Source organism: Spermophilus citellus (genome assembly GCF_964194105.1).
Source record: "Spermophilus citellus genome assembly, chromosome: 16".
Taxonomy (NCBI): domain Eukaryota; kingdom Metazoa; phylum Chordata; class Mammalia; order Rodentia; family Sciuridae; genus Spermophilus; species Spermophilus citellus.
This window is the reverse complement of record NC_138196.1, coordinates 26,940,285-26,966,531: the sequence shown is the minus strand read 5'-3', so window position 1 is coordinate 26,966,531 and position 26,247 is coordinate 26,940,285. Positions and strand designations below refer to the sequence as shown.

At 42.8% G+C, this 26,247-nt stretch overlaps 2 protein-coding genes across 2 annotated transcripts; both read right to left on the bottom strand.

The window, feature by feature from the left end:
* Positions 1-662: 662 nt before the first annotated feature.
* LOC308635279 (ubiquitin carboxyl-terminal hydrolase 17-like protein 6) lies at positions 663-21,450 on the bottom strand (the record flags this gene model as incomplete). The annotated part of the gene is made up of 5 exons (XM_081269640.1): positions 663-1,972; positions 2,063-2,163; positions 11,098-11,194; positions 11,548-11,674; positions 21,220-21,450. 5 exons carry the CDS (start codon positions 21,448-21,450, stop codon positions 663-665), a joined length of 1,866 nt encoding a protein of 621 aa, XP_081125766.1.
* A 910-nt stretch (positions 21,451-22,360) lies between these two features.
* Positions 22,361-23,944, bottom strand: LOC308635278 (ubiquitin carboxyl-terminal hydrolase 17-like protein 6; the record flags this gene model as incomplete). Its single annotated transcript, XM_081269639.1, has 1 exon — positions 22,361-23,944. One exon carries the CDS (start codon positions 23,942-23,944, stop codon positions 22,361-22,363), a length of 1,584 nt encoding a protein of 527 aa, XP_081125765.1.
* Between the last annotated feature and the right edge of the window lie 2,303 nt (positions 23,945-26,247).

Below are 26,247 nucleotides of genomic sequence, written 5' to 3'. Positions count from 1 at the left end.
GGAAGGAGAGGCGAGGGAGGATAGGAGCAGAGATAGAAGAGGAGGAGAAGGATTTCTGCAGGGGGATGAGTTCCTGGATAACCGCATCCACATCCTCATGACCTTTCAGGTGCCTGGGGCTGCTGCCCCCTCAGGAACAGGGGGTGAGCTGGCAGCTGGAGAGTGCCACGTTTCTGGGCTCTGGAGGCAGCTGAGCTTGTTGGGACAACCTTCTGCAGTGGTACTTGACCTTGAACTGCTTGGATGCCACGGGCACCTTTCCCTCTATCCACTGCCCATCCACCACTGTTCTCAAGGTTTCAGGGATGCCATGGCACTTTGGAGAAGTCCCAATGATTGGAGACTGACTAAAGGCTTTGGTTTGACTCCCAAAACCACAACTGGATTCTGTGATCACCCAGGCTTCTGTTTGCACTCCTCTACTTCAGGGAACTCAAAGCACTCCAGGGACTGCTAAGTACTTACCATTAGTTTGCAATACAAAGGCCTTCACAGTGCCCTGGATTGCTAGACCACAATTACTGTCTTCTTGCCCTGCTTGTTCTTCTTCTTGTTGGCTCTGGGCCTTCCTGCAAGACACGGGAGTTGGCCAGTGTTCACCAACTCCTCACGCATGCTGTGCTTGGTATCCTTGCTCTGCTTGTATTTTTCCTGCTTATCCATTATGTTCTCCTTTTCTCTGTTTTTGACTGGTGAATCACAACAACATTGGGAGGCAGAGTGAATTCCACTTTCCTGAGGTTGAATTCAGACTTTGGTCGGTTCTGTTCTTGGAGAAATTTCCACTGATCCAAGGTGATTTCTCCAGTAGCTGTATCCACCAAGCGCTCTTCTGGCTCTACTGCTTTGCTACAGGAGTCTCCTTGGAGCTCTCCTTGAGTGGCTCTCAAGATATTGTCCTCAGGCCCAAGCGCTATTGTTTCCCTGCCCAGGGACACACTCCCATTGTCAGTTTCAAGTTCACGCTTCTGGACATAAAAGAGGACATAGGCACGCTGACTCAGGACACAAGTAATGTCACAGGCCACTACCTTAGCATCGTCCATTTTGTACCACTGGCCATTGCCAGCTTTTATGTAACAATAGTAGTGTCCGCTGCGACAGCTCACCCCGGCATGGACCAGCACAGCATAGAGGGCGTACACCAGTGGGCCTCTGCCCTGCTGAGACATGTATGGCTGCATGTCAAGACACTCAGGATAGTGCACGTGCTTAGCCATTTTTTCCCCTGTGAGATCCGAGAACCGTTTGAATACAAGCATAAGAACCTTTGGTGCCTTCTGCAGGGTCAGGGTCTTGCAGGCTGGCCTCTTCTTCTGACAAACACCACACTGGTAGGCGTTCTCCCCTTCCAGCCACTCAGGCTTCACCAAGTGCTCCAGTGCATGCTGCACACTGGGAGCTGCCGTGATGTCTAGCATAATGTCCAGGTAGGGGTCAAAAGTGTCTGAAAGGCCACAGCAGTGGAGACACTTGATTTGCGATCTCCAGCACCCTCCAAATATCTGGCGCATGAGGGTAGGGTCCTTGGAGTGAGCACCCGGCCTCTTGTGCCCACGCAGACATGCTTCCTGCATGGCATGGAGAGTAAAGAGCAGAAATTCATGGGCATCTTCTTGCCGGGAAGTGTGGAAGCCGTCAACCAAAGCAGGCAGGGGCTGAATGACATCCCCAGGGTGGCGGAGAGCCCGCCTCACGTGGGCTTGCATCACACACAGCATGCAGGCCCTGTGACGAGGACAGCGCTGGCAGTGCTCCTGGGACAGCATGTAGTTGGCCAGCGGAGGTGTGTATGTCAGGCACTGCAGGGCTGCATTCACGTAGCAAGTGTTTCCCATGTTCTGCAGCCCAGCACCAGCCGCGGACGGTCTCTGCCAGTTCAGACAAAGTTTCCCTCTAGGAGCCAGCAGTGGCCCCACAGGAGCTGAATTCTTATTTAACTGTGCATCAGGGCAAGGTGACAACGATGACTCTGCAGGTAGAGAAGGACCCAAATGGACTTTAGCATCAGCTGCATTTGATGAACATTCAGGTTTTATACAGTCATGAAACTGAGACTCACCTCCACAGTGGAGTGAAGCTGCCTCCATGTCTCCAGGAGCAGTGACCACCAGGTCTCCCCGCTGAATCTCGAGAGGAGAGAGCTTCTCCTTCGGAGCCGGCCTTCAAATGACAGCCGGGTCCATGTTTTCAGCCTTTTATAGCTCAGCCTCCTGACCACACCCACTAACTTCCTGACAGATCCACCAATCACCTGCAAGCACTTAATTGGATTAGGGATTTGGGTGTGGTCAGTTCACTTCCTGGAGAGACTGCTTGACCCTTTTTCCTGTTTGTGGATCTCTGGAGTTTTTGTTTTTTTGTTTGTTTGTTTGTTTTTTGAGAGAGAGAGCGAGAGAGAGAGAGAGAGAGAGAGAGAGAGAGGGAGGGAGGGAGAGAGAGAATTTTTAATATTTTTTTTTTCATTGTTCGGTGGACATCTTTATTTTATTTTTATGTGGTGCCGGGGATCGAACCCAACTCCAGGGACACGCCAGGCGAGCGCTGTTACCGCTTTAGCCACATCCTCAGCCCAAGGAGTATTTTTATAACCCCATTTCATAAGCATTTTGAGGCGTGCACATTATCATAATGGTAATATCTCAATTAAAATGTTTTTACTTATTAAAATATATATGTATTATTAAACTTTTAAACCACTTTTCTGATTAAAAAGATACATTTCTTTTCCTTCTCAATAAACCAAGTCATGCTGGACGGGTCCTGACACATTTCCATGATGGTTTTGAATTCAAAAGGAAGTCCTTTAGGAATATGTCTGCTTGTCTTTGGCAGAAATATCAAGGAGGCAGGGAATAAGATTTTTATTATGTTCAAGATGATGTTCCTTCCAGTACTCATGTATCTTATGTACAGACTTCTCCACCCAAATGCCAGTTCTCATATCGGGTCATAAATAGTTTAAATAGATTAATGATCTAACGTGTTCATTCTCTCGTTCCTTACCTCTGTTGAATCTCATTCCTGAGTGGAATGATGTGGAACATAGTTTGAAATGTATTTGTCTACCTCTGTTGGCTTATAAAATGGACAGCCTTTTGTGTGTGCAGCTTGTGGAGGGCTCTGAAGGAAAACATGGAACCCACCTCTCCACCCAGGATGGAGACTAAGTGGGGAGTCAAAATCTAGAAGCCAGAGAAGAATTCCAAAGGACAGATTGCAAAATGATTTCTCAGTATACCACCAATGGTTTATTCATCTCTATATTTGAGTCTTTAACAAAACTTCTAGAAAATTAGGTACACGTGAGGAGTCTACCACCCAGTTTTCAAAATCATCATTTTCAAGTCACAAATTGTTTCTTCCAAACTCTAGAGAGGAAGAGAAAGAACTGGACTTTTAAAGGCAAAACTGAAGTCATATCATTCATCTCACAATAATGTGTTTCTTACAAACACTTGAACCACTCAAATGTATTTCTTTTAACAAATGCATATTTAAGTGTAGAGGCATAAAAATAATCCTTCAGACCACAGTAACACAAATTCATGGAAACTCAATATTATCTTGCATTTCTTATCCACTAAATGCCTGAGAATCATTTGAGTGTTGTTTTTGGAAACATGTATATAAGCAGTAGTAGCTCAGAAAGGTTTACACAGATGTCCAGGTAAGTAATGCTGATCCAGGACCCAATGATTTCCAAATCAGATACATAGAATACAGAACTGAGATGCAAATGTGTGAGACATTTTTAACAGGAATGTCCACAGGGATTAGGCTGATTGCATTAGACAAGGCATGTGATCCCGTGGCCCCAGGGAAGTATCCACTGTCCCTCCCTTTTCTGTGACATCTAGGAAGCTGACTCTGCTCCTGTGGTGTTTGCCCAGCAGCCACCTTCCTGACAGCCTGCTGACAGACTAGGGATGGACAGATGGACCTCAGGTTGGATTCCCTTCCCAATGGGTTCTTCAGAGTATGGCTGGGGAAAAGAGTAGAGGAGAAACAGGAGATGATGGAGGTGTAGTCCTTGGGTAAGCCTCACTTCATTTTAAACAGGGGTGTTTGCGTTTAGAAGGATTATATTAATCATTCAACATTTGAGTGACTGCAGGAAGATTCAAATTTCAAAGGAAACCTACTCCACCATTCTGGGCTCTATGGGGAGGTCCAGGAGTTCTATGGAAACTGGTCGTTTTTGCCCTGGGCATTTTAAACTGTAAATTGAACAAATTAATGGGCTTCATCCTGGTAGTTTCATCCATGCACATGTCAAGCTTTCCCCTGTTCATCCACCCTTCTACCCATTTCCCCTTCTTCTGTCTTCAATTTCCATCTCTCACCCTAGCCATACCCTTCCCAGTCCTTGGGGGTCCCACCTCTACCTTTCAGTCATCTGTTTCCTTTAGTTTCCACACATGAGAGAAAACACTGGAGCCTTTTATGTTTTAAATCTTTATTTGTTTATTCACTTGTATGTGGTGCTGAGGATCAAACCCAGGGTCTCACACCTGCAAGGCAAGCGATCTACCACTGAGCTACAGCCCAGCCCTGGAGCCTTATCTTTCAGTGTGTAGAATGTGGGGTCTTCCAGTTCCAGGAAAGCTCTTGACGTTGACAGGATTTCCTTCTTCATGGCTGAATGTCAGTGGTTAGTTCATTTTTGCTTTTTCTCTTGTGTCCTCCTCAGTTTTGGTAAATAAACAGGTGAAGGTTGGCTCTGAAAGGAAAGTGACCACGACACTTGGAGTGACCAAGAGATATTTATTGTGGTGAGAGAGAGAGAGAGAGAGAGAGAGAGAGAGAGAGAGAGAAAGAGAGAGTGAGAGAGAGAGAAAGAGAGTGAGAGAGAGAAAGAGAGAGTGAAAGAGAAAGAGAGTGAGAGAGAGAGAGAAAGAGAAAGAGAGAGTGAGAGAGAGAGAGAGAGAAACAGAGAAAGAGAGAGAGTGAGAGAGAGAGAGAAGACAGCAAAGCACAAGAGAGAGAAAAAAGAGAAAAGAGAGGGAGAGGGAGAGAGAGAGAGAGGGGAAGAGAGAGTGACAGGAAGGAGAGAGAAGGAGAGGGGAGAGTTTTGATAGCCAAAATCTGACGGGGTCTCTGGGTCTGCAAGCTGCTTTGTTGGCCCACAGTGATTGGATCATACAGTAGTTGCTAAGGGTCTCATCTTCTGCCCTCAGTGAGAGGGAAGAAGTTAGATGTGGGTTTCCTTTGCACCAGATGTGTGGGGGTCAAGTGTTCAGCCTTGAGTGGGGTTAAGTGTTCTGACTTGAGGCAAACAAGGGATAAGGAACCAGATGGGTGAGGGTCAAGTGTTCAGCCCACCCTGCAGCTGACATTGGTTCAGCCTGCTCTGCCACTCACAGGCCCCATGGAATCGGTTTCTAAATGTTCCCCCCTTTCAATTGTATGGAAGCATGTGAGAAGCATTGCTTTTAGATCCTGTCAAAAATTTGCTGAAACTCAGCAGTGATCCTATCTACCAATGGATGTTCCTTGGGAGAATCTTTACAACAACTGGTTCAATTTCTTCCTTGTGTTTTGAATATATACTGAGGTCAATTTTAAAATGTCATGGGCATTTTATATCCAAGGGAAGTAATTTGGGTAGGAATTTATCCACTTCCTCAAGATTTTAAAATTTATTAGCATTTTTTTTTTTTCAAAAAGAATTCCTCATGATTCAGGATTCCCTTGGTTTCTCTGGTGTCAGTTGTAATGTCTCCTGTCACCTCTAATTTATTCAGGTCACCTGCCTCTCCTCTGTTATTTTATTTGTGTTTATATTTTCTGGTCTTTGTAGCAAAAGGCCTTTCAATTTTATTTATTATTTGCGTAAATGGGCTGGGATTGCTCTTACTAGTAGTGCACCTCGCCCGTCCCACAGCAGGGCAAGATAACCACGGTCTCTGTGGTCAGCTTTTCTCTTTTTTTTAGACGTTGAGACCAAACCAGATGGAAACTGTTGGAAGTTGGGCCAGAGCTTGAGGAAGTAGTCCCCTAATGCCCTTGGGGAATAAGCACCTCATCCCTGGCTCCTCACTCTCTCTGCTCCTGGTTGCCATTAGAGAGTATCTTTTCTCTCTCATGCCCTTGTGCCAGGATGTTCTGCCTCACCTCAGGCCTAAAGTATTGCAGTCAGGTGGCCATGGGTTGAAACTCTAAAACTGAGTCCAAAACAAAATGCTTGTTCTATAAGTTGTTCTTGTCATATATTTTGTTCACAGCCACAAAAACTGGCAATGAGGGGGGTAGTTTATTCGTGCAATTACAGACACTGTGAGCTAATCAAAGAAAGGGAAGGCACCTGAGTGAACCTGAAAAGCTGAGTGGTGTAACAGGAATCTATTACTTGTGTTAGGAGGTGTGCAGACAGAATCAAACTCTGAACAGGTCCCCTTCAGGCACAGAAGAAGCAACTGTGGGCCTGGGTACAGTGCAGTGGTACAGTGCTTGTCTAGCCAGCCCAAAGAATCAAACACTGCAACAAACACAAACACACCCAAATCTGCAAATTCTCACAGAATATCAAGAGACATATGAGAGGAAACAAAACTCAGGGTGTCAAAATTCAGGTCCAGAGCCCCACAGCCCCCAAGGAACTGCACCCACCCCAAAGACTGAGAAAGAGAGAATCAACAGGCCCCAAGGAGATCATGATGCAGCCACCACCTGCATGAGGTCCTGTGAGAGGCTTCCAGAGGATCCAACCTGCTCTGACTTGGACTTCTGACCTGTGAGTCTATGACTTAATGGATTTTATTGGTGTTGCCACTCAGTTTCTGGCAATGTGCTGCACATAACTAGAAAAGAAGCACAGAGAATTTCCCCTTCTCCTTCCAACAATTCACAACATAAATTGAACATCCAAAGAAGATTTAAATGATGTACATGAAAGAGATGGAGAACGGGCTGAGAAAGAGAATCATGTGAAACAACTTTCATTTGTATCTTCTAAATCCAGTTGATTCTGATGTTGGTGAAAATCAGGAAAAAGAAAAAAAAACTACCAAATATATCTCCTTGGTGGTATAATCAAGACTTTCTACATATTACACAAATGCCAGCACAAATTAATATTGGTTTTCTTGTTCAAAGAACATGGGGAAATTATCATTAAATGCAACAAATTGCAAACCAAACTTTTTGTTTCATTATGTCTCTCTGTTAAAATTGTGTTTTTTCTGTTTTAATTATTGTTGATCTGAGTAATAGGAGTACAACTGTCACTTAATAATGTAAATTCAATCATTCCACTTGCTTCACCTTTGCAAATACCAGATTAAGTGGAGAGATGAGAGAACATTAAACTTGAATGTGAAGTCCTTGAAAATGCAAATTTAAAAATAAACTTGTTTAATTCTGAAAAGTTCCCCCAGTGGACACAAGGGAACCAATGTGAATGAAGCTCAAGAAGTTCCTGAGGAATACAAGGGGGTGGGGTATGGTCTGAAGGTACACAGGATTGAGGAAACCCTGTCTAGGACCTGGACAGTGTCAATATGACTTTCCTGTCAAACACTCTGGTTGGTTGAAAGCTGAGAGTTGAAACTGTAGGTTACTACATTCTTTTCTTGACAGGGTTTAAAATAAGCATATGCCATTTAAGAAAGGTCACTTATTATGACCTTTTCAATCAAACATCATTCATATGGCTTATTTTACAGGGACTTGCGTATGTCAAGAGAGGATTCAAATTACTTCAACTTTTTTCATATTGATTAAGGGTGTTCTTCAATTATGGGGTGCTCAGATTTAGATTTCACAAGTACAATTGAACATTTCTTCACATTTTTTTCATGGCTTTATTGAGGTAAAATTGAAGTACAATAAAATGCACATAGTGGAAGCATGCAATTTGATAGTTTTGACATGTACGTAACTAATACAATCTTATATTTTAAATTTGAAGCATTTCCATTGCCTTTTAAAAAAGTTAAAATCATGCAGATTGTTTAATGCATAATTGATTATATTAGAAATCAATCACCTTAAGATCTATAGAATCCCATCACCACACTTCAGGCCCTTCAACACAAAATGGAACACCTATACATACCTCACAGGTCAAGGAAGAAGGCACAAGAGAAGGAAATAAACAGTGTTTTGGAAGAGGTGATAATAAAAGCTTCAAATATTAGAATTTCTGGGATAAAAGAGCACTCAGATGAACATTTATAACTTAACATATTACTAAGAAAGAAGCTAGGTTAAGAATCAAATAATTTTCAAATTTGGAAGTAGGAAAAAATATGAGTAGGAGCAAAAATATGTGAACTACAGAGAAAAAAAATTTTAGTTCTTATATCTTGTAATAGCAGGTTAGAATATAGGCTACAGAAACTCAAGTTTGTCTCCATCATGGGTTCCTACATGCAGAACATTGGCAGGCAGGACCTCCCAAACAGCTGACATTCCTACGATTGATTTCTTGTACATTTTCTTGTGCAGTCTAAGGTAGTAAGATTGACTGAAGCCTTTCCCACATAGATGCCACTCATGAGGTTTCTCTCCATTGAGCTGGCTCGATTTTTCTAAGGTTAGGGTCTTAAAGAGAGGCCTTTCCACACAGGCAACACTCCCATGGCCACTCTCCAAGGCAAGTCATGTTTCATTTTTCCATACTGGGGTGATGGCCAAGGAGTATGCCACACAGCTGGCATGCATGTTATTTTTCTCCAGTGTGTGTTCTCTCATGAACTCTGAGACCAGATGATCCACTGAAGGCTTTCCCACACATAGGGCATTTGTATGGTTTCTCTCCAGTATGTGTTTTCTCATGGTGTCTCAGGCCAGATGATAGACTGAAGGCTTTCCCACATACACCACATACATATGGTTTCTCACCAGTGTGGATTCTCTGATGTGGTTTAAGGTAACAAGATTGACTGAAGGCTTTCCCACACAGGTGGCATTGATAGGGTTTCTCTCCAGTGCGTGTTCTCTGATGAAGTTTAAGGTAGCATGTTTGACTAGAGGATTTCTCACATAATTGACATTGATATGGTTTCTCTCCCGTGTGGATTATCTGATGACGACTAAGGTGAACTGAATTGCTGAAGGCTTTCCCACACACATGGCATTTGTATGGTCTGTCTCCAGTGTGAATTTTTGCATGTATTCTAAGGTAGCATGATTGACCAAAGGATTTCCCACACAATTGACATTGGTATGGTTTCTCTCCCGTGTGGGTTATCTGATGACGACGAAGATGAACTGATTTGCTGAAGGCTTTCCCACACACACGGCATTTGTATGGTTTCTCTCCTGTGTGGATTTTATCATGCATTTGAAGGTTGTATAATTTACAAAAAGCTTTCCCACACCGATGACATCTGTATAGTTTCTCTCCAGTATGGACTTTCTCATGCATTTTGAGGTTGTAAGACTTCCTGAAGGCTTTCTGACACACGTGGCATTCATTTTGTTTATCACCTGTTTGGGTTCTCTCATGTTGTCTATGCTTAGAGCAGTAACTGAAGACTTTCTCAGAAAAATTATATTCACAATTCTTTCCCCCTATTCTAGTTTCATTGAGTCTGCTTAGATCAGAGGTTTGATTAAAGGATTTGCTGCATAGATGACATTCATATTGTATCTCTCCAGGGTCATTCTTGTTGAATTTTCTAGGTTGTAAACAGTTCCTATGTCCTTTCAAATATTCTTGCCCTTCACATGAGACACAATCATTTTTCTTGTTTTCACCAAGATACAAATTGTCAGCAAGGGATGGTGCACAGTGTTTGTTGTCCCAGTAGTTCCTTTCTTTTCTCCATTTTAAGGAATACTCTTTAAAATGAGATTCCTGTTTTGTAAAGAAGATGAACATTTCTTAACAATGTCTCCATATAAACTTAATTTTTTTGCATAAGAATCTTAGAACAATCCATTGTAATATGAAAATGAAAATCTTCTTACTTTTAATTTCGTGAACATTGTAGATAATTCCCAGGTGAGCCAAGTATTTTCCATTTACTAGTATTTTATTTAAAGGGGCTCTGATTAACTTTATGGTCTTCAGTATTTCAAATAGCTACATGAGAACTGCTTGTGCATTTGGAATCTTTTTAATTTCTCCCAGAATGCAAGCTATACAGATGTTTTAACACAGAAGTTGTGTATTCCCAACATAATGACAGCCATCAAATTGTACTTGGTCACTAATTTATTCCACAGACAGGTTTTTAACTTACATAATTAGTGTTCCCATTCTTGAAACTTACCATTGACCTGTTGATGGGTGTAGCCTTTCTTTTCAAAACTGCTCTGCACATCATTTCATGTTTTTGATATTCATTTACATCCCTAGAAAAGTTGGAAATACAAATTGGTAGCATGAAATTCAGAGACACAAAGTTGAAAGTCAACAATCTCATGAGAATGCCTTTTTTCATCATTGACTCTTTCATGGAGGATATGGCTTAGATTAAAAAAAATACATATCTTGGAAAAATAGAACACTGGGAATTATAAAAAAAAATCATCATAGAATTATTGTTAAAAAAGTAATGGAGAAAAAAATTTAAAGGAGAAAATCTGAAAAAGAGACATGAAAATTGACCTAAAAAACACACTAACAGGTTTTCCCCTCAATGAAAATCTAAATATAGAGGAATCATTTTGAATTTAGATTAAAAGAAGCTACATCATACATGAGAAATTTTGTCCCATGGTCCCCTACTATATTTTAGACAACCACATTAATTTCACAGCTATGTCAGTTAATATTTCCAAGCTCAGTCACTGGCTGGGCAACCATCTCTGTAGAATCACAAATGTCTCTGTCTCTTACCTGCACTCTGCCTTGGGAGAAATCCTGTCCCTTCTCCCATCCACAGGATTTTTCCTTCCTCCAGATACAAATTCACATCTGATTTGCAGAACAGATACCCTATGCATGGTAAAAAAAAAAAAAAAAAAAAAAAAAAAAAAAAGCCATTGGATTTTAGCATTTCTGCCAAGAAATGTGCATTAGCGACAAGACCAAGAAGATGAGTTAACAACAATAGAGAACCAAGGCACTGGGAGAAAGTATTTAGCAGAGAAAATTTTGAAGTTCACTCACTGCAGCAGAATAAAGTTAGAATGCTCCCATACCAGGGAGGACTGAAGGCACCAATGCTCACAATGACATTCAAAGAATGCCAGATCAGCAGCAGTTGTTTCAGGTACTTCATCTCTCCACTAAATATTACTTTCAAATGGAATCCAGATAATCACACAAAAATGTTCAGAATTCTCTTGTTTTGGTATTCAATCCTCCAGCACAGTGACAATATAAGTATAATGATTTACAAATATCAGGTCTATGTATAATTTAAGTTTAATGGATACATAACATTATGGTGTGGACTATATTGTAGTGTGGTGTAAAATAAGTTGTAATTAAAGTAATAAATAAGATCAGCTTTCTTGCATGTAATTGTAAGTTCTATGAGAAAGTCAGGACAGAGATTGGAATTGAATAGAGAGAGGCTATTCCAGATACTGTTATTGAAGAAATAGATATACCCTCACATCTTTCATATATATCATTAATGGACTTACCAACTGATACCAGATGATTAATGATTTCCAGCATCACTGATCCGTGTAGCATTTTCTGACATGGGTCCAGCATGGCCCACTCTTCTTGGGTGAAACTTTTGCTTACATCTTCAATGGTCACCAATTCCTAGAACGGTATTGACAAGCTAGTTTAGGAAGAGCAAGGAGATCAACTTCACAAAAGAAGGGTTGAGAGGACAGCATGAGGCAGAGGGGAAACTAGGTGTGCAGGAGATCAAACTGTTAAAGCACCAGCCTATTCATTTTCAGCTTCCAACATTCTTAATTTCAGAAACCCAGAATGTACATACATTGAATTCATAGAATTTATACTAAAGGAATATGGAATGATAGAGAATCATGAAATATGAAAAAGAAATTTAAGGACTGGTAAGAATAACTTTCAATCAGGCTATTATAAAATTTTCACTTGAATCTTTTCAACTAAAATTTAAATCCCCATTTATTTAAATAACTTTCCAGAATTATCACCAGGCCAACCTTAACATTAATTTGTCATCTTGAAAATTGGTTATGTATAAAATAGTCATTTTCACAAAGAGGTATCTAATATCCCTCATCAGTAAAATATTTAGTAAAAAATGTGAGTGTTTAAACAGCCAATGAATTTTTTTATATCTTCAAAACATGATTAAACTATAACCCTATAACCAGAAAAATGCAGTCATTCTTGAACCAATCTTCAGAATTTTTGAGAACTGAGCAAACTACATGTAACTTGGTGTCAGTAGGAAGAGTCACTCTTCTCAATGTGACCAAGGAGGTCAGAATAAGGTGAAGGACAGACATTTGAGCAGCACAAGGCAAAGTCTCTGAGACTTGTACTCTGAGGCAGAATCCCAGCAACCAACCCTTACTACAACTCTCATCCTCAATTCTCTCTTGAGCTCCAAAGACTACTTTTCAAAATCTCTCTGATATCTTGATCTCATTTCTCTATTTCTTTATTAGTTTTCATGTATCCAGTTGTTCAAAAAATTTGCTTCCTCTACTACGTGATTTACTAGTATATTTTAATGACAAACATCAATTAAGTTAACATACCTTGGTGTAAACAACTTCCAGTATGAAATATGAAGGAATATTTTATTAGTAAGTTGTAACAATATTGGGAATAAAAATGATCTTGATTAATTAGGTTTTTTTTTGGGGGGGGGATTATCAAAAGTTGACATTTGGGCTGGGGATGTGGCTCAAGCGGTAGCATGCTCGCCTGGCATGCATGCGGCCCGGGTTCGATCCTCAGCACCACATACCAACAAAGATGTTGTGTCCGCCAAGAACTAAAAAATAAATATTAAAATTCTCTCTCTCTCTCTCTCTCTCTCTCTCTCTCTCTCTCTCTCTCTCTCAAAAAGTAGTGGCAAGGGTAAAAGGTGAAGAGGAAGCAGGCTGTGTTGTCCAGCAATTTCACAGTCTGAGCTAGAAAACCATTCTGATACTGAGAAGAAATCAGTATGGGAGAGAAATTGGCTTTTCCCAGCAATGTAGAGAATGTGGGAGTCTTGCCAGCTTACAGACATTCTGTGTCCACTTGCTGCCCAAGAAATTAGAAATCCCTGCAGTTTCTTTTGGTTTTTGTTTGGTTTGGTTTTTTTCTTTTATTATTCTTTGTTTTGGTGAAGCCAGAATTAGACAGGCAGTCAGCATAGATAGGCAAATCAAATCAGGTCAGATGAAGAGGCCAATTTTGAGTGAGTCTGGAAGCTGGACACTGTCCCTTGAGGGATAAAAATGTCATTCCTTTAGGAAGCTTTCTCCACACTCAGGGAGAAATTACCCCAGCTCCTACCTGTTGCTAAGGTGACCTGTCCCAGGAATTGTTCCTCCCTATAGTGAACTATAAGGTTGTTAATGAATTTGCCCTGAGCTGCTCCACCCTGCCCTTTGCCCTTCAGCCCAACTTTTTCCCACCTTTTGACCATCCTGCTGAGCATTTCCTTGGCCTAGTCCTGTAAGCAGGAAGGAGAAAGATAAGAAGAGGGAAGGAGAACAAAGGAAGTCTAGGACCTATAAAAAGGGCAGGACACCTCACTTCTTGGGATACCAGGATAGCAGCTATGGTGCCCTTCTCCCTCACAGGAGAAGTCTGTTACCCAGTTTTAAATAAACCCTGCTTTATATGCTTGCCTCAGCATGCTTCTCTAATGCTACACTTCAACATGTGAGGGAGCAGAACTTGTAATGAGGTATCATGGGGATTGCTTTTGATTGTGTACCCAAGATGAAGTGGCCATGGGTCCTGTATTTTCACTGACTTCCGTGCCCAAGTCTTGAGTCCACCTGGACACAGGAGTGGGAATGTGCTAAAGTTTTACCAGGAGCTTTGGGCAGTGACAGAAAATTTGGCTTCTAGGCTGTAGGTCTGCAGAGTGGAGACAACCAAAAGGGGAGTTCCATTTCAAAGAGGGGATCTGAACTCTCAGATAGGGACAAAGCCGCCAGGACAAAGAGCTGTGTATATAGTTGGGGTGTGGAAAGGTGCTACCTTCTGCATTCTAGCTCAGTATGCCCCAGTTCCCCCATGCCCAGAGGTGTCTGGAGGCAATTTTCAGACTCCTCCCCCAGCAAATGGGAAGCACCTGAGTCTTGCAATCTGCATTGACTCACAGGCTGTTCAGGAGAGGGGACTGGCCAGCATCTGCAGCCAGAGCCACACTCCCAATATAGACAGAAACAAAGAGAGCCACTCTGAGGACTTATTGTGCTCTGAACAGGAAAATTTCCTCCAACGCTCATTAGCAGGCAAGAAGCAGGCAGAGCTAAGCAGACAGACCCCTGACAAGTTTGTCCAGTTTGGGTCAAAGTTGAGATGCAAAAATGAGTAGAATGATTTCATGTCAAAAACACTTTCATACTCAGGGATGTTAAATCCAAATCTATGGAAACCTCCCCATTTTAAAATCCTCAGCAAGGACAAAACCCAGATCCCTTTGTGATTGTTTTTGCACTACTTCTTTACTCTCAAGTGTCCTGTAAAATCTCCCCACATTCGTTCTTGCAAAGATCTATTAAACGGGCAAACTTTTCAATTACCTGGAATTTTCCTCAGTAGTTTTCTCTCTCCTCCATCCCTTTCATTACTCTTTCATTCTTCTTCCTCTTATTTTTCTGTGGTCTTCCTTCCCTTTCTCACTTGTTTCCTTTGTATTTTCTTTTCCATCCCCTTCCAATACATTGAATAGTGTTCATAGTTTGACTAATGCTTAAGGCTTCAGCTACTGTTGAAACACAACACAAAGAAAAGATCACTGACTCCAATTTTACATCAAATTAAAGAAATCTTATATTGTGTACACAAGAGAGCTGGCCAGTGACTATCTCACCCCAAAAGCTGGGCCAGAGAACAGCAACAACTCACAGGAAAGAAAAGGTTTTTATAGCACAAAAAGTTACAAAGGGAGTGTTGTGGTAACTTACAGCTAACAGGGATCTGGCAAATGTAATACACAGGCCGATGTTAATGATCAGGTTAATGATCTACATGGCTTCACATTTCAAGGTAGAGAGTAAATTGAGATTCTAACATCAGAATTATGTGGCACTGCTCAGGTGTTAGGGAGGGTTTTTATCTGGTCAAGGAGAGACAGTCATGGGTGAGTTCAGAGGATGGGCAGGAATTCCAAACAAGTTCGTACAACAGAGGGTCAGGCCAAATAGAAATCTTACTACTTTATAATAAAACCGAAACTAACTTTTCATAACTTTGTGACAAAATGACTCCCAACCTTAAAATGGAATTAGGCTGGGTTCATCACCATCTATTGTATTTATTTCTTACTTTTCTCATATTGAACATCGTTTTAGAGATCAGTAGTAAATTGTCAACATATGTTAATGAAATGTTATCATATGTTACATGGATGGCTAAAAGTGAGCTCTACTCTCCTCTCTAATTGGAACTGGAGATTGAACTTCCCTTTCTGATTACATTAGAGGACCCTCACACAACAGAAGCAACAGAGTCCATTGCAGCCTGTGCTCCAACAACTTAGAGCATATAAAAACCTGAAGAGACAAGCCAGCAGGAGGCCTCCATAGGTTACAACCACAGTAAGAGGGCCCTCAGAATTGCACTAACCAGTGACACGCAATAGAATATAGAAAAGTCTTTACAAGTTAATTGACCACAGATAAAATGCAACTGTATTTTCTAATATGGCATGAATTGCATTAAGTAGACACTGTAAATTAATTTTCCTTTTAAATCATTTTTCCATTTTGTTTTGTGACTCCATTCTGTAAAACAACCATGCCAAGTAGAAGGGTTATAATGGGGGCAAGATGTTCTTTTCGTTTTGCTATAGAAACCTTTAAGAACATGGAAATACCTAACAGGGCATTGTTTCTATACCTAGGGCAACAGGGCTCTGTTTCTGTAACTGGGGTGATTGGGTAACTGTGATTAGTCAGGCTTCCCACCGCTTGACTGCACTCTCCCGCTTCTGTAACCTGGCTGGTTTGCATTGGCTGGACTCCTGAACATCCCTTTTGTGGTTTTCAGGCTTATAAGGAGTGCCCTTGTACTCAATAGAGGCTTGATTTGATTATATGTGAGTGGTCTGGAAGTCCATTTATGAAACAGGACAAAGCTTTACTATAACACCGGATCACCACTGTAGTCAAGCACTTCTTCATATTTAAACTAACTGTATTTGTTTTACATTTAAGTTTCTTTTCTTTGCTCCATCTATTATTTCACTGATTTTAATTGTACTTGATGTAGTATTAATGAGAACTTTGTGCTGGACTCTGCCCCCAGCACCCAAGCAGGGCAATGTGCCTTCGAGTAATCAGGAAGACATTGTCCTGGACCATGTGTTTTCAAGGCAGCCATCTGTCAATAACACCAACATGAGAACACTCTGCCCTGCTGTCTTCCACCCAAACCCTGAAATTGCTTTCTACTCACCTCCTGGGCCAAAAAATGTAGAGAGAGTGACTGGCACTGGCACCTGCCAGGAGAATAAGGCACTCTGCGTAGAACCCTGTCCTCTGTGCGAAGATAGCGGTCCAAAGGCCAGAGGGGTCTCCCTTAAAGTTGCCAAGGCTGCATCCGAAAGGCATGGCATGGGCCAAGTATCACACCTAGGTACCACCAGGTGTCCTGATGTGACCAAACAGCCCTGTCTGCAGCCTGCAGCATGTAGAGAGAGACCAAGACCCCAGAATCAGCATCAGGGCCCCAGGTGAAAGTCAAGCCCATGGATCCATAAAAAAAAGTAGAAAAAAACCCCATCTTACTTAGCAGCAGCCCCTTCAAAACTCCCCAGGGGGCATTTTCTCCCCCTCACACTGTGCTCTTCTGTCAGTCCCAGCACTTTCTACTCAGTATCTTCTCCATAAAACTTAGGAGCTCACACTGTCTCTGTTGCCTAGGGACCAGAATGTTATTGGTTGAAGAAGTAATTCCATGTCCGGGGCTCTGAGCACTAACACTCTCAGTGCTGGGCTGTGATATGTGGCAATGATGAAGGGATTTTTCAGATACAATTTCCACTCACTGTCAGTTAATCACAGGGAAAAATCCAGAGTGAATCAAAGTTGACCAGGTGAGCCTGACACTTTTATCCTCCTGACTCACAAAGGGGAATTACAGGCAGTTTTCAACCCTAAGAAGGTCTCTCGCTGGCATTAAAGAAGCAACCTTGGGTTGGTTGTGAGATGCAGTGGTGCACTGCAAAACCAGCAAGCCTGAGGCCCTGACTGCCCTCTCCTGAAATGGAAGAAAAAAATCATACAGGGTACCTCATAGAATACAAAGGGACAGGGACATATAGGAGGGGACAGAAGTCAGAGTATGGAAACTGAGGTCCCCAGCCCCCATGGAATGGAACCCTTCCAACAGTCTGTGGGATATGAAGAGGACCAGCAGGCTCTCCTGAGATCACAGCCCCAGACAACACCTACTGGAGGGCCCTGAGAGGTTTGCAGAGGACCCAGCCTGGCTGGACCTGGAATCCTGACTTATAAATCAGTGACTTAATTATTTTTAGCCATTTATTTTGTCCCAATATTTAGACATATTTGGAATAAAATGTGTAGATACATTTTTCTCCTTCTCCCTCTTTCACTACTGCATGAATCCAACCTCCAAATAATGGCTAAACTATGTACATGCAGCAGACAGAAACCTGACTGCAAAAAGGAAATGATGTTGATTAAGCAGCATCCTCATTTTTGGAGTCCACTTGAAAGTGGTGAAATGCAGAGAGAAACAGACAGGGGACCCCCAATCAGTCTCTTCTTTTTGGAGGTGACGTAATGTGTGCTGGATCTTAGTACAAAATTATAATTGGGACACTTGTTCAAGGAGCATCCTAAGAGTGGTAGTTAATGATAAGAAATTGTGAATCTTCATCAGTTTTGTTATACCGATATGAGACCCTCAAATAACTCTCAGACTACACATGGCCATTCCAATGAAGCCTTTATTGCTGGCCAGCAGTGGACACTCTACTCTCTTAAAGTAAGATGGTGAGAGTGGCTCACTCCCTTCAGTCTGACCTCATATTTAAGCCAAAAAAACATGAAAGGGACATTATTGGTTTACCAATGCAAGAAGCCAAGTCACAGAAGTGAGAGATGACAATCAGGCCCCAGGAGGCTTAGCCAATAAGAATAAGCCCAGTTACCCTAGTTACAGAAACCAAAGGCTGCTGTTAGGTATTTCCATGTTCCTGAGGGCTTCCACAACAAAAGGAAAAACAACTTTCCCCAGTAGTGACCTTTCTACTTGGCATGGCTGTTCACAAACTGGACTTCCTAAACAAAATGGAGTCACTATAGTCAAGACATCTGTCTCATCAGAGTTTGTTCAATTTTTTCTCTCTAATATAGGGTATGGTTCTATTTGTAATTCATGTTGAACTGAGAAAATGAATACAATTTAACTGACTACCATGAATTTGTTTATCTTGACACTGTGAGAAACACAGGAAAGCAGAGATGAGAGAACATTTAACTCATAGGTGGAATTGCTATACTTTCTCATGTTTGTTGACTTTTTCTGAAGGGTTCCACCAGTTATCACAAAGGATCAATTTGGAATAAGACTCAGGAAGTTCAGGATGAGGAATACAGGTAAATTCTGAAGGTATAGAGGGGGGAGGTATTTGAGAGCTGGAAATTACTAATGTTGATAAATAGACAACTAGAACATTTTAAAAATCTTAGTTCCCCTGTGTAGATAACTAGTAACCCACAGTGCAATGGAATAAACTAGAGGTATGTTAGACAAGAGAGTGACATTACTTGTGGATCTATTTTTACATATTTATTTGTTTATTTAGCTGCTAGAAATTGACCCAAGGAAGCTTTACCACTGAGCCACAACCCCAGTCCTTTCTTTGATTTTGAGAAAGTGTGTTGTGAAATGCTGATGGTCTCACTAACTTCCTGAGGCAGGCCTCAAACTTGCAGCCCTCCTGCCTCAGCCTCCTGAGTTCCTGAGATTAAAGGTGTGCACCACCAACTCCAGTTAATGTGCTTGTATTTATTTCAAAAACCAAGTTGGAGTATGAAGCAGTATATTGGAAATAGTACATAAAATTTCTTTCAGTTTTCAAATGTGTGTGTGTGTGTTTTAATATGCATAAATGTCAAGCAATAAGTTTCAAAGTATGTTAGAAATGATTGGATCATGATTGGATCAGATGTGATTGGATCCTTTTGAGTAGATTGAGAGTGCTATCATGTGACTTTGAAAGGTGATCTCATCAAACTGCCTTTCTAGAGCCATTGTATGTAGATTGGGTGAGAGATTCCCCTTCAGTTGGTCTAGTGCTTCAGTGAAACAAATCATCTAAAACCTGTTCACTTTCCTTTTTTATTTAATTTGTAATAATAAACATGTAAGTCAAATAAATTAGAGATTTCAATTCAGGAAATGACAAACTTGATGACGATATAAATTAGGTTATTAAAATGTCAAAATCCAGCTCTATTATGTTTCTTTTCTTAATGTTCATGGGAAGGGATAGGGGCTTCTATTAAATATTCCTGAAAATATACACAATTAATCTTAATTGGATAAAAGAAGGTTAGATATACTTCCCAAGTACATATTTTACAAATTATATTATTGAGATTTGACATAAAATACTTAGAAATACAGAAAAAGCAACATAGATAAAATATAAGATTTTTTAATTTTAAATAAAATTCAGATAGTTCAGAGAATAAAGGTAAATATGAGTGGGAAATTGCTATGTACCTGGAAATTAAGCACTTGATCAAACTATGGTATATGACCCACATTTGTGTTAAAGGCATTTAAATTTATAAATGAATTAATTCAGCTGTGAAACCATCTGGTCCTGGACCTTTTTTTTTTTTCTTCAGAGTAACCAATACAATTTTCTTTACAAAAAACCATGAGCCTCCTCTTATTTTTATTTTTAATTTTTCAGAGTGAATGAGAATGATCTTTACACACTTGTTTGCACTTTCCAAATATTCTGCAATGGGCATATTTCACATTTAAAACAAAACAACACCCAAAGTCGATGACTTCCCAAGAAGGAAAGATTCATGCTATTGTCAGTCATGAGAAGTCACAAAATGCCTCTCCTCCCTGGTCCCCAGGCATACTGGGGAGCTGGAGTGCAGCTCGCTGCCTGGATTCCTTCCCCAGTACTCCAAAACTGAACAAAACAAACAACATGGCCAAATGATAAGCAGTGGCTTATAAAGCATTTAACAAATGACATCCACAGAAACTTTTAGGAATTATATTTGTTAGCTCTACAAGTAGAAAAACCTTGCTGTTAGGTCTCAACATCTAAAAAAAAGAGAAAAGCTGACCACAGAGACCATGGTTATCTTGCCCTGCTGTGGGACGGGCGAGGTGCACTAGTAAGAGCAATCCCAGCCCATTTACCCAAAGACTATGACCTGGGGTGCCCCAAGGCCTGCAACAGACTTCTCTTAGCTCCCACTATAGTAAAGTGCAAAATCTGGGTGACAGCTGAAGGCCCCCCAGACCAGATCCTCCTTCAGCAGCTGCTCCCACAGGCAGACTGTCAGTGTCCCAGGGTCACAGAAGTCAGAGATGCAGCCCTGGAGGTGAGGAAGGAGCTGCTGTCATTTTTCTGAACCTTGTAAAGGTCCCCTTGAACGAGAACTTGGAGTACAGCATGGCCAAGTGGCACTGAGTGTCAATAAAGCCCTGCTTCAGGCTGGGATCCTCATGGCCCCATGTCAGGGAGCTAGATGCCTGTCCGCCACAGGGATGAGGTGGAGTCTCCGCTCAGAATGTCCTTTTCTCCTTCACTTCTTCCAGGGAGCTTCTGCACACCTGCAGGGAGTGGGACTCTGGGTCTCTGGAGGGGCTCTGGGAGATCACTGAGGAGATGGGGGGTGATCACTTAGGAGGCTGTGTCCTGGCTGCTGCCCACAGAGGGGTGCCAGGAGTCTTGGGCTGCTGGCCTGTAGCTGGTGTAGTCACACCAAGGACTTCTGTACAAATGAGGGGTACATGTTGTGGTCACTGGAGAGGGAAGAAGGCTCTGGAACTGCGGAGTACTTCAGGGAGACAGGCTCCTCCTGAGAGAATCTGACCCGGAGACTCGTCCACGTCACACCAGTGGCCTCCTCATGGAGGGTGTTCCATCACCACCTTCCTATCTGAATGCTTTTGGATTTCTCAACCCATCTTTGAATGTTGGAGCCATCCAAAAATTCTAGCAGGGGAGAGGGCTTGTCAATGACTGTCCTTTGGTCACCAAGTGACTCCTCAGCAGGTTCCCCCTGAGGGTCCACAATCACCCTGGTGTCACAGAAGCTGCCCCTGTCAGGCTGTTCCTCCTGGGCTCTGATCTCTGAGGGCAAGTCTTTCTCTTTCTGAGGATTGACCTTGATGCTCAGGGCTGGTCCTTCCATAGGGTTGGGACACACTTCTGGGCTGGGCTTCACCCTAGGGGTGGCAGCTTCTTTCCTTCTGGGCACTGGATTTCCCTGGGATGTCCTGTAGAGCCTTCAGGTAGATCAGCTGGGTGTCCTGGTCCCCAGCCTATTCCAGCTGCTTTTCTGGGCTTCCTTTGGTCCTTCCATCCCATCCTGCTGACCTTCAGCTTCAGCTGCAAATTCAGAGTTCATGGAGTTAGGAGAACTATCTTTAGAATCAACCTTAAGGCTGCAGGCTTCTCCCTCTAGAAAAGCCATTTCTTCTAGGGAGGGATTCGCAGGGCGCATAGACAATCCCTTGGACAAAAGAAGGCCCAATGCTCCTAATTAGGCAGCCTTTGGAAGTGGCCCTGCCCACACCTGGACCACAGGAAGAAGAGGAAGGAGAGGCGAGGGATGATAGGAGCAGAGATAGAAGAGGAGGAGAAGGATTTCTGCAGGGGGATGAGTTCCTGGATAACCGCATCCACATCCTCATGACCTTTCAGGTGCCTGGGGCTGCTGCCCCCTCAGGAACAGGGGGTGAGCTGGCAGCTGGAGAGTGCCACGTCCCTGGGCTCTGGAGGCAGCTGAGCTTGTTGGGACAACCTTCTGCAGTGGTACTTGACCTTGAACTGCTTGGATGCCATGGGCACCTTTCCCTCTTTCCACTGCCCATCCACCACTATTCTCAAGGTTTCAGGGATGCCATGGCACTTTGGAGAAGTCCCAATGATTGGAGACTGACTAAAGGCTTTGGTTTGACTCCCAAACCCACAACTGGATTCTGTGATCACCCAGGCTTCTGTTTGCACTCCTCTACTTCAGGGAACTCAAAGCACTCCAGGGACTGCTAAGTACTTACCATTAGTTTGCAATACAAAGGCCTTCACAGTGCCCTGGATTGCTAGACCACAATTACTGTCCTCTTGCCCTGCTTGTTCTTCTTCTTGTTGGCTCTGGGCCTTCCTGCAAGACACGGGAGTTGGCCAGTGTTCACCAACTCCTCACGCATGCTGTGCTTGGTATCCTTGCTCTGCTTGTATTTTTCCTGCTTATCCATTATGTTCTCCTTTTCTCTGTGTTTTGACTGGTGAATCACAACAACATTGGGAGGCAGAGTGAATTCCACTTTCCTGAGGTTGAATTCAGACTTTGGTCGGTTCTGTTCTTGGAGAAATTTCCACTGATCCAAGGTGATTTCTCCAGTAGCTGTATCCACCAAGCGCTCTTCTGGCTCTACTGCTTTGCTACAGGAGTCTCCTTGGAGCTCTCCTTGAGTGGCTCTCAAGATATTGTCCTCAGGCCCAAGCGCTATTGTTTCCCTGCCCAGGGACACACTCCCATTGTCAGTTTCAAGTTCACTCTTCTGGACATAAAAGAGGACATAGGCACGCTGACTCAGGACACAAGTAATGTCACAGGCCACTACCTTAGCATCGTCCATTTTGTACCACTGGCCATTGCCAGCTTTTATGTAACAATAGTAGTGTCCGCTGCGACAGCTCACCCCGGCATGGACCAGCACAGCATACAGGGCGTACACCAGCGGGCCTCTGCCCTGCTGAGACATGTATGGCTGCATGTCAAGACACTCAGGATAGTGCACGTGCTTAGCCATTTTTTCCCCTGTGAGATCCGAAAACCGTTTCAATACAAGCATAAGAACCTTTGGTGCCTTCTGCAGGGTCAGGGTCTTGCAGGCTGGCCTCTTCTTCTGACAAACACCACACTGGTAGGCGTTCTCCCCTTCCAGCCACTCAGGCTTCACCAAGTGCTCCAGTGCATGCTGCACACTGGGAGCTGCCGTGATGTCTAGCATAATGTCCAGGTAGGGGTCAAAAGTGTCTGAAAGGCCACAGCAGTGGAGACACTTGATTTGCGATCTCCAGCACCCTCCAAATATCTGGCGCATGAGGGTAGGGTCCTTGGAGTGAGCACCCGGCCTCTTGTGCCCACGCAGACATGCTTCCTGCATGGCATGGAGAGTAAAGAGCAGAAATTCATGGGCATCTTCTTGCCGGGAAGTGTGGAAGCCGTCAACCAAAGCAGGCAGGGGCTGAATGACATCCCCAGGGTGGCGGAGAGCCCGCCTCACGTGGGCTTGCATCACACACAGCATGCAGGCCCTGTGACGAGGACAGCGCTGGCAGTGCTCCTGGGACAGCATGTAGTTGGCCAGCGGAGGTGTGTATGTCAGGCACTGCAGGGCTGCATTCACGTAGCAAGTGTTTCCCATGTTCTGCAGCCCAGCACCAGCCGCGGACGGTCTCTGCCAGTTCAGACAAAGTTTCCCTCTAGGAGCCAGCAGTGGCCCCACAGGAGCTGAATTCTTATTTAAGTGTGCGTCAGGGCAAGGTGACAACGATGACTCTGCAGGTAGAGAAGGACCCAAATGGACTTTAGCATCAGCTGCATTTGATGAACATTCAGGTTTTATACAGTCATGAAACTGAGACTCACCTCCACAGTGGAGTGAAGCTGCCTCCATGTCTCCAGGAGCAGTGACCACCAGGTCTCCCCGCTGAATCTCGAGAGGAGAGAGCTTCTCCTTCGGAGCCGGCCTTCAAATGACGGCCGGGTCCATGTTTTCAGCCTTTTATAGCTCAGCCTCCTGACCACACCCACTAACTTCCTGACAGATCCACCAATCACCTGCAAGCACTTAATTGGATTAGGGATTTGGGTGTGGTCAGTTCACTTCCTGGAGAGACTGGTTGACTCTTTTTCCTGTTTGTGGATCTCTGGAGTTTTTGTTTTTTTGTTTGTTTGTTTTTTGAGAGAGAGAGAGAGAGAGAGAGAGAGAGAGAGAGAGAGAGAGAGAGAGAGAGAGAATTTTTAATATTTTTTTTTTCATTGTTCGGTGGACATCTTTATTTTATTTTTATGTGGTGCCGGGGATCGAACCCAACTCCAGGGACACGCCAGGCGAGCGCTGTTACCGCTTTAGCCACATCCCCAGCCCAAGGAGTATTTTTATAACCACATTTCATAAGCATTTTGAGGCGTGCACATATTCATAGTGGTAATATCTCAATTAAAATGTTTTTACTTATTAAAATATATATGTATTATTAAACTTTTAAACCACTTTTCTGAGAAAAAGATACATTTCATTTCCTTCTCAATAAACCAAGTCATGCTGGACGGGTCCTGACACATTTCCATGATGGTTTTGAATTCAAAAGGAAGTCCTTTAGGAATATGTCTGCTTGTCTTTGGCAGAAATATCAAGGAGGCAGGGAATAAGATTTTTATTATGTTCAAGATGATGTTCCTTCCAGTACTCATGTATCTTATGTACAGACTTCTCCACCCAAATGCCAGTTCTCATATCGGGTCATAAATAGTTTAAATGGATTAATGATCTAACGTGTTCATTCTCTCGTTCCTTACCTCTGTTGAATCTCATTCCTGAGTGGAATGATGTGGAACATAGTTTGAAATGTATTTGTCTACCTCTGTTGGCTTATAAAATGGACAGCCTTTTGTGTGTGCAGCTTGTGGAGGGCTCTGAAGGAAAACATGGAACCCACCTCTCCACCCAGGATGGAGACTAAGTGGGGAGTCAAAATCTAGAAGCCAGAGAAGAATTCCAAAGGACAGATTGCAAAATGATTTCTCAGTATACCACCAATGGTTTATTCATCTCTATATTTGAGTCTTTAACAAAACTTCTAGAAAATTAGGTACACGTGAGGAGTCTACCACCCAGTTTTCAAAATCATCATTTTCAAGTCACAAATTGTTTCTTCCAAACTCTAGAGAGGAAGAGAAAGAACTGGACTTTTAAAGGCAAAACTGAAGTCATATCATTCATCTCACAATAATGTGTTTCTTACAAACACTTGAACCACTCAAATGTATTTCTTTTAACAAATGCATATTTAAGTGTAGAGGCATAAAAATAATCCTTCAGACCACAGTAACACAAATTCATGGAAACTCAATATTATCTTGCATTTCTTATCCACTAAATGCCTGAGAATCATTTGAGTGTTGTTTTTGGAAACATGTATATAAGCAGTAGTAGCTCAGAAAGGTTTACACAGATGTCCAGGTAAGTAACGCTGATCCAGGACCCAATGATTTCCAAATCAGATACATAGAATACAGAACTGAGATGCAAATGTGTGAGACATTTTTTAACAGGAATGTCCACAGGGATTAGGCTGATTGCATTAGACAAGGCATGTGATCCCGTGGCCCCAGGGAAGTATCCACTGTCCCTCCCTTTTCTGTGACATCTAGGAAGCTGACTCTGCTCCTGTGGTGTATGCCCAGCAGCCACCTTCCTGACAACCTGCTGACAGACTAGGGATGGACAGATGGACCTCAGGTTGGATTCCCTTCCCAATGGGTTCTTCAGAGTATGGCTGGGGAAAAGAGTAGAGGAGAAACAGGAGATGATGGAGGTGTAGTCCTTGGGTAAGCCTCACTTCATTTTAAACAGGGGTGTTTGCGTTTAGAAGGATTATATTAATCATTCAACATTTGAATGACTGCAGGAAGATTCAAATTTCAAAGGAAACCTACTCCACCATTCTGGGCTCTATGGGGAGGTCCAGGAGTTCTATGGAAACTGGTCGTTTTTGCCCTGGGCATTTTAAACTGTAAATTGAACAAATTAATGGGCTTCATCCTGGTAGTTTCATCCATGCACATGTCAAGCTTTCCCCTGTTCACCCACCCTTCTACCCATTTCCCCTTCTTCTGTCTTCAATTTCCATCTCTCACCCTAGCCATACCCTTCCCAGTCCTTGGGGGTCCCACCTCTACCTTTCAGTCATCTGT